The 8184-nt window shown below is 42.2% G+C and overlaps 1 protein-coding gene across 1 annotated transcript in view; it reads left to right on the top strand.

Annotated features, from left to right (window-relative positions):
* The first annotated feature begins 6 nt into the window (after positions 1-6).
* Positions 7-8184, top strand: part of MMD (monocyte to macrophage differentiation associated) — a 15541-nt gene continuing 7363 nt past the window's right edge. Inside the window, exons 1-2 of the mRNA XM_057368813.1 lie at positions 7-60; positions 6183-6264. Coding sequence (XP_057224796.1) covers positions 32-60; positions 6183-6264 — 111 coding nt within the window. The 5' untranslated portion in view covers positions 7-31. The remainder of the gene's footprint in view (positions 61-6182; positions 6265-8184) is intronic.

Genomic DNA, 8184 nt, shown 5'->3' with positions numbered 1-8184 from the left:
GACCCCCGGCCCGACCCCCCGCCCCGGACCCATGCGGCGGCTCCGGGAGCGGTTCCGGAGGTGAGCTCGCCCCGGCCCCCGGCGGGGATGGGATTCCCCTCCGTGCCCGAGCCGCTCCCCGCGGGATGGGACCCTGGGTGGGGGAGCCGGGGCGTTGTGGCCGGTGCCTGCGGGGAGGGCAGGGGGTGCCGAGGGGCGCGGGTGGGTGGCCGTGAGGAGGGTCTGCGTGGCTGTGGATGGTGTCTTTGTTTGTTTTTTGCCGGCGCTCAGTGGGTGAAGGGTCGCGCATCCGGCCGGGTGTCACCCCGCGCATCGCGGCGCTCCCGCGGGGCCCGACCTGTGGCTCCCGGGCCGGGCTGGGGCAGCCCCCGCCGCCTCCCGAGCCCCCGCGGTGCGATGGAGCTCCTTGTTCTGCCGCCTCCCAGGGCGATTGAATAGCGCGGAATCGCAGAATGAGCTGGGTTGGAAGCGCCTTGAAGCTCATCTCATTCCACCCCCTGCCATGRGCTGGGATTCCTTCCACTATCCCAGGCTGCTCCAAGCCCTGGGCAGCCTGGCCTTGGATACTTTCAGGGGTGAGGAATCCTCAGCTTCTCTGTGCTGGGGCCTCAGCACCCTCACAGGGGCAAATTTCTCCCTAATATCCAATCTAAATATATACTCTTTCAGCTTAAMAAACAACCCTCATTCAGCTTAAGATGCTGCTCTTGTTCATGGGGTGTCAGTTGGGTAAGTGAGTCGTGGTTCTCAGGTAAACATCTGGCGGCTTTGGTTCTYCATTGCCCAAAGTCCAGCTGCCAGTAACTGTTGATGGACAGTCCATCTCCTGGGCAAGGCCAGTTTCTRTAGTGGCTTCCCTGAGCAAGTACCTGCCATGGGGCTGCCCTGCTCTCCTTTCACCAGCTTGCTCAAGAAACTAAAACCTGAGCGTTAAAAGGGAAAGAAAACTGAAAGAGAAAAATGCGAATGTGGTCGGACTTGGTTTCTGTGCTAGCCCACACCTCGGCTGGCTGGTCCCTTGCTCCTGAGCTCAGATGTGCTGCAGCACCTGGGATGACTTGTGACTGCTGCCCACTCTTAGCTTGAAATGCTGCCTTTGGTRCTTAGCAGAAGGCTGGGGAGGCTTTGGGGAGGTCAGTAGGATGCACAGACACTTTTTCCCATGACCTGCCCTATGTATGATACCACAGTTGTTTGTGGATTCTGAGAGTATTGCAGGTTTCCTTTTATCTTTAGCATCGTGCTGTAAGTACATGAACCTTCACACAGCGTGTGATTCCACTGATATTTCCAAATAAGGGAACGGCTTCTGCACTGATCTGAATTATTTCTGTGCCTCAGMCGCTCAGTGATAGTAAAGATTATGTGAACAGTTACAAACCACAGCTAGATACTGTCAAATCCAGGAAGGAAGGTGCCTATGCAGAGGAATATGGATCTATTTTTAACTGAATGAATTTGTAAAGAGGAAATAGCAGCCTGTTTGGTCAAAGCAARCAAGCTTTTTATAAACCCTTCAGTTTCTCTTCAAAATCCAATCTAAATGGTCATTACAAAAATGTAATGCAGATCTGTTTTGACCTGCTCGTAATTTTTTTTTGTTTTACTCTCGAAATCAAAGAGCCTAGATAAAATCCTACATCCTGAAGCATATATTTAGATAATGAAGCAATTTTAAAGCCCATTTAATGTATGCTGCTGCCTATTTTGTGGAGTTACGCCCACCTTGTTGCAGTTTCTCATATGCTATTATTTGTGGTTTTATTAGGACTAAATGGCTTCTCCTGCTGCTGGAAAGCACAAAGAAAGAAAGACACAAAAAGGGGTAATGTGCTTTTAAGCTGGTCAAAGGAAGTATGAGGTCTTTTGAGCTGTATAAAGGAAATATACTTCCTGAAAAGACTAAAAAAATCCAGATCTTCGAGGCCATTATCAGTGCTTGCTGTTTTTACTGACATTTTGCTTTGTGCTTAAAACAGTAATTCATTCAGCAGATGGGAATCATCAATAAAGCAAGATTTGATTTCCCTTCTGCAGTTTGGGGTCTGAGCTTGTTGTGATGCCAGACAAATGCCATACAGATACGTGCAATAGATTCAGGATTTTGTAATTTATTTTTCTAAGCTGGATTTGCATGCAAAGACAAAGCATTAAGAAGCCTCGGATTTTCCTTCTGCTTTRTCTCCCAAATACCATTTTCTCTTAATTCTGGAATCTCTATGAAACGTACAGAATCTGCTCTCTGGAAATGAATAAGAGTTTGAGCTTGGTGTCTGTCACAAAGGATGGATCAGTCTGTGTGTTTAATATTTTAAATATTTGAAGTATTTCAAGATCAGAGATCRAGTAGTATGAGGGGAGGGGTGTGASTTTCTTCCCTCTGGTTTTAAATTGCCATACATCTCTCTCAGTACCTCTTTTCAGCTTATGTTAAGAGAGTGTTCATCAAAGGTTGTTTGMTTGCTGTGAAATTCTCAATCTTGGACTTCCTTGGCCTCAAGCAGATCTTGAGCATCGAGAATTTAAATTGTGAAAAGGGACTCGCAGCTCGGTTCAGTGTGAAAGCATTCTTCTCTCCTGGGTGGCTGCAAGCAGTTCTYAGTCTCATAATTTCAGAAATTTAATATTCTGGTATTTAAGGCATTAATATTTTATCTTTGAGATCTTGGATTGTCAATATCTTAAATGGAGGAGTATTTATGCATCCTTGTGAGATGTGCTGCATATCCTCTGATTAAATGACTCTGGTTTTCCCCAGATCTGCTATTAAATGACTCTGGTTTTCCCCAGATCTGCTATTAAAGGATGCATTAGAGATCTGTTAGAGAATCAAAAGGCTTCACTTCAAGACATTTCCTGTAAACTGTAGTCCAGTTCAGTGGGACTTTATCAGACTGTCCTGCATCTGATAATAACCTTAATGGCTGTGCTATGGAGAGCCTTTGTTTCGGAGTAAACAGCATCTGAATGCTGTTTATTGAGCTTCCACTTTTAGGAAGGTAAGATTATAATTCCCACAATTATCTTTYCCAGAAGAGGCAAATGTGACCTGTAGATAGGAGGAAGAACAATGTCCCTGTGTTGCAGCATTGATGAGGCAGGAAACAACAAGCRTCCATTGTTGGTGGTGGCGTGGGGTTTATTTGTTTRTTTATTTATCTTTAAGAAAGACCAGAGCTGGTTTTGCCTCTGGAATGTGAATAAGTCTGCAACCACATTCTCCTGCCTTTGTGTTGCAATGTCATAACTACAGGAGTATATGACTGACTTCAACAGTATGTATCAAAATAATGTTTCCTGGCTTTGATGGGCATGTTAGTAATGCCACAGAGCAGCTACTTTCAAAATTCACGTCTGTTTCTGAAGGCATTAAACCTGAACTGTCGAGCTGGAAATGAAACGAGCTCCAGAGAAGCACTGGYTGGCATTATTGCCCTTTCAACCACCTCGTTAATGATCCTCCCTCTGAAGTTGTTCCTGATAACGTTTATAAATAGTTAATTATCAAAAGGCAGAGGGAAATAACTGAAGAAACAGCTCTTGCTTTGCTAAGAGCATTGCCTGTGAGTTGTGAGCTGGAATGGTCTCCTTTGGCATYGGGGTCTGCAGCCTGTTGCGGGCGATCCCTTCCAGAAGGGAGAGGTGCAGGTCCATCAGATGTACAGCAGGGTTGGTGTGGGGTGTTGTGAGACCCATTTCTTCAAGGTAGAGGTAAAGCTGAACTCTTCCCCTCCTGCCAAAGCACGCTGGTGGTGTTGGTGTTATTGGTATAAACATGGAGCTGAAGGGGATGGGTGAGGTGCTGCTAATGCTGGAGCTCTGGTGCAGAATATTTGCATCGTTCCTGTTCTGCCACAAGCAAAACAGGGGAAAAAACCCAGCTCTTCGTGTGGATAACAGAGTAAGGATAGATTTGTTACTGTCTTTGTGTTCTGTTCTACTGCTAATAACTGTCTTTAAATTAGTGGGAGTAAGAGGTCCTAATTTCTAAAGTGTTTGTTCATAACTGTCTCATATCAAAAATCGCACCTAGATCCAATGGGATTGCTTTAGAAAGATGCAGTCTATTTTCTACTAAAAGAAAAAAGGAAAAAAAATAGTCATCTGTTGGGTAATGGAAGATCCCATTAGAAAGCTTCAATTGTTTATAGATTTTTATATGATAATAGTATCTTATACAGAAATTTGGAATGACAGGAATTATAAAGCTACTACTGAGTATAAGCTTATTYCTCTTGGTTCTTCAGGTTTGGGTTTGTTTGGCTTTTCTATTAAGTTTTTGCTTCTTGTGAGACTTCCAAGGTACCACCACAGAGAAATGCAATAATATTCTGGATGTMATAAGTGAAAAGTTTCTCATGACTTTGAATTTATGGAGTTGGACAAGGGCAGTCCAAGCCTGGCCACTCGCTGAGCCAACAGATGCTTTTATTTTTAAACGTTTTCCTAACTTGGAAGCAGAACTGAGCAAACTGAATGTTCCATCTTTAGAGGATGCAGAGATGGTGTTCAGCAGCTGTGGAAGACCTGTAAGCACTGGGGAAAAGAATAATTTTCCAAGTGTTCTGCAAGCTTTTGTGATGACAGTGTCATTGTCTTCTTGGAGAGGAGAGCAAAGTGCCATTTGTCACTGACAAATGAATTGGCATTTTTAACCATGTGTTAACTCCTGCAGGGTTATTAATTTGCTAACAATCATTTATGTTCTGTGTCTGTGAATTAAATCCACATTTTTCTTAGACTTTGTGTTAGTCACAATTGAAACTGTTTCTTGAAATTGCCACAGTTTGGGAAGGGATCATGACATTGTGTTATTTTCCCACTGCGGCTRCATTTTCATATCTCAGTTTGGAAATAAATGGTTTACAAGGCACTTAATAAATCAGTCAAGAATACCAAGTGAAATATGCTAGAAATCTGGAACTGTTTACGCCAACTGTAAGGTTTAGGTTGGATTTTTTTTTTTAGTTGTTTGTTTGTTTTTCCCTGGTTTGAGGTCAGGCAATATTTTATGGATGTCATAAAAATAGGACTCGTTTTGACTTAAACCCAGGGGGACTTGGGGAAGGGACCTGAGTTTGTCTAACAAGCTTTTTGTATAAATCTCTGTGACAAAACTGCTCTCAGTTCTGAGCATACAGACATGTTCTRTGTTTGGTGTAAAGCTGTTCTGGGCTTCTTGAATGCCTGACTAATTGTTAGGGCATAGCTTTAGAATAGTCTGGAGTCAACTGGAGTTGTTGGTGAAAGAGAATCACATTTATAGGACAGTCAGCAGTGCTGGGATAGCAGACTGGAGCTGCATATTCCTTGCATATTTATTTTAACGGAAATAAATACAGAGAAGTACAGCTTTTATTTGACTGTGGCATATAGGTCTGTGCTGTCTCTTACAGGTGTTCCTACACAGATTTGAATTGTTGAGTTTCWCAGAAACAACTCAAGTGTTTGGGTTTTTTAATACACTTCAATGAAACRTTTGCATTGGCAAGTTCTTCCAAAACTTTCTCAGGTTTCATCATATTCTGTTTGGCTTGCACGGGCTGTATTTGATGTGATTGTTTGTTTGTTAGAAYGTTTGAAAATTCTTGGAGAAAAAGGTGGAATATCTATGGTAAACTTCTTGAAATGTTTCTCTTTGGAGTTGACCATTAGAGTGTCCTTTCATCATCCCTGTGTCATTTGAGTCTTGGTTACAGACACAAGATTGGGAAAAACGAGCCACTTCATGCTTCAAACACAAATATTCCTTGCTATGGGAGTCAAAAAGTCAGAGTTCAAGTTCAAACTGGAATATTGCTACAGTTCCAAGAACTTCTTAAAAGAAGAGTAACCCCTGGCAGCTATGATGAACTCCACTTTTCAAGAGTCATTTGAGTTCATGCTATGTAATTTAAATGGGAAATAGTTCATTCTTTGTCAGAAAACAGGGAGTCTGACTGCTCTTTGTGAAGTCTTGAGTACAGATAACCATTCCCTGCACAGGGCAGTCACAGAAATTTATTTAACGTGTTCTTCTGGGGAGGGAATTTATAGGGGAGGACTTGCAATTTAAATCGTAATTACTGTGAACACGTCTGTACTTTTAATTCTTAACACTGCTGGGTTGGAGRTACTCCTTCATGACACTTGGAGAGATGTTTTAGTAACTTTCCTAAAAMCACTTCTTGATTATTCAACAGGTTCATGAACCACCCAGCTCCAGCCAACAGTCGCTACAARCCCACTTGCTACGAGCATGCTGCTAACTGTTACACACACGCAGTAAGTACAGCTCTGCTTTGTTTTTCTTGTTGTTTTTGGGGGCTTTTTTTAACCAGATGTTTCAGTAAATTCCTGTGGGCTTGGATTGCTAAATGCTTACCTTTGCCCTGCTGGGTTCATACTACAGCTTCTCTGGTTTTGTGTATTAAGCTTTAGCTGTAACAGTCCACAAAACTGAGTGTCTTGGAGCTCCAGATACTTCATGAGATTCCTTTTCACCAAAGTTACAGGTCTTTACCTTGATATTTTCCCTCTGTCCCAGTCAAAGGATGCCTGAGGTAAAGGGTGTATAGGYCACTACTGGTTAGCCTCCAAGGTGGATTTCCCAGGTCCGTACTGACATAGTTTTGTACAAATTGTATATTGGAAATACAAGAAAGCTTTATCCTTGTGAGAAGCCTTTGTCAGACTCTCATGTGGGTACRAGCTAGAAGAGCTGGAATGGTTTCATTGTGATACTGATTCTTCAAGAAATCTGCTATTTTGCAAGAGGCCCTAGTGATGCTGACAGCCTTGCTGAAATTCCAAGTCTGTCCTTAATTTCGTAATGTRAGGACTCATTCTGGATTTGAATATATGGCACACACTTAGAGAATAAGAAAAGTAATCCCCTTTGATTTTTTTTCTCTTTGTAATTAGGAAGTTTAATTTGCTGTCTGGCACTTTGAAAAGGGCTTAAAAATGTGTTTGTTTGCTTTTTAAGATAGCATTTGCCCTTTCATAAAAGCAGCTTGTGCTTCTCCTCCATCCCTCAACTCCAAACATCTGAAGTATGTTTGGCTTTGTCCTCAGTCTCTTATCTGCAGTGTGTCTGAGTGAGCTGCAGATAYGAAAGCTCAGGGTAGTGCTCAGGACTCTTCACTCCTAGAAGGAGCTCTGTTCTTAAGGATCCTTTGTGTGTATTTCATAAATAACCAACACACAGCTCCCTGGTGCTGGTGAAAACAGAATCACCTCGGTTTGAATACAGAAAAGTTGACTGAAGCTTCTCTGTTCTTGAGCCAAGGGTCTCATGTACAGCATTATGTAAATATATGCGTATTTGCCTAGGGAATGAGGCAACGTTCTGTTAGTTAGCACAAATATGTAGTTTATCTCATAATCCTTGTGCAAATCTTGTTTGCTCTGGCCAAAAAGTTAGATTTCAAAATATCTGGCAGAAGTTGCTGTGCTCCTTAGCAAATTTCAGCTTTCACCTAGTTGAAAAACAGGCACATCTTAGTGCTGCYTGTTAGCAGGAGGTGACAGCTGAGATGGGTCAGTGTTTGCTGGTAGGCTGCAGTTTGTGGTAGAGCTGTCTAATTGTTTTCAGAACAGTCAAACTACCTGCTAAAACCCGCCCTGAACTGTTGAAATAATTATGCAATAATTTTTGATCAATATTTAAAACCTTAAAATGGGAGTCTTAAGCTCGGAAAGTACAGAAAAAGMTGGGGGGCAGGTTTTAATCTCCTTTGTGTTGCAGACTTACCAAATGTTATGTGGTCAAAAGGCTGTCTTTGCTGCTAAATTACAGTGTGAGTTTTCAATTAGACATTGATGATTCTACAAAACAGTTTAACAATGGTTCTTCAATATATTTTTATTCCAAACCTTTATTCATAATCCAGGCAGCAGTCAACTCATACTTTATGAGTGTGGCTGTACTTCTCAGTGGGTATCCCATCTGGTTTTGGACTTAAAAGTACACAGGAATCGGTTTAGGCAGCTGCTTAATTAAAAAAAAATAAACAACAAAAAAAATCCCACAAAAAAGCAAACAAAAAAAACCCCAAAACCAAAAAAAACAAACCATGACAAAAAAAAGCCCCAAGGATAAAGGAGGCTGCAGAATTCCAGGCACAGATTTTTGGTGCAATGCTTAAAAAGTAAATTTGTGTGGCAGAGTAAGGTATCCTAGAATTTCTAACTTGTAAGACT

This window comes from Malurus melanocephalus, unplaced genomic scaffold, assembly GCF_030028575.1.
Source record: "Malurus melanocephalus ecotype Western Australia unplaced genomic scaffold, MMel_1.1 scaffold_98, whole genome shotgun sequence".
NCBI lineage: Eukaryota > Metazoa > Chordata > Aves > Passeriformes > Maluridae > Malurus > Malurus melanocephalus.
This window is presented reverse-complemented; position numbering and strand designations above follow the sequence as displayed.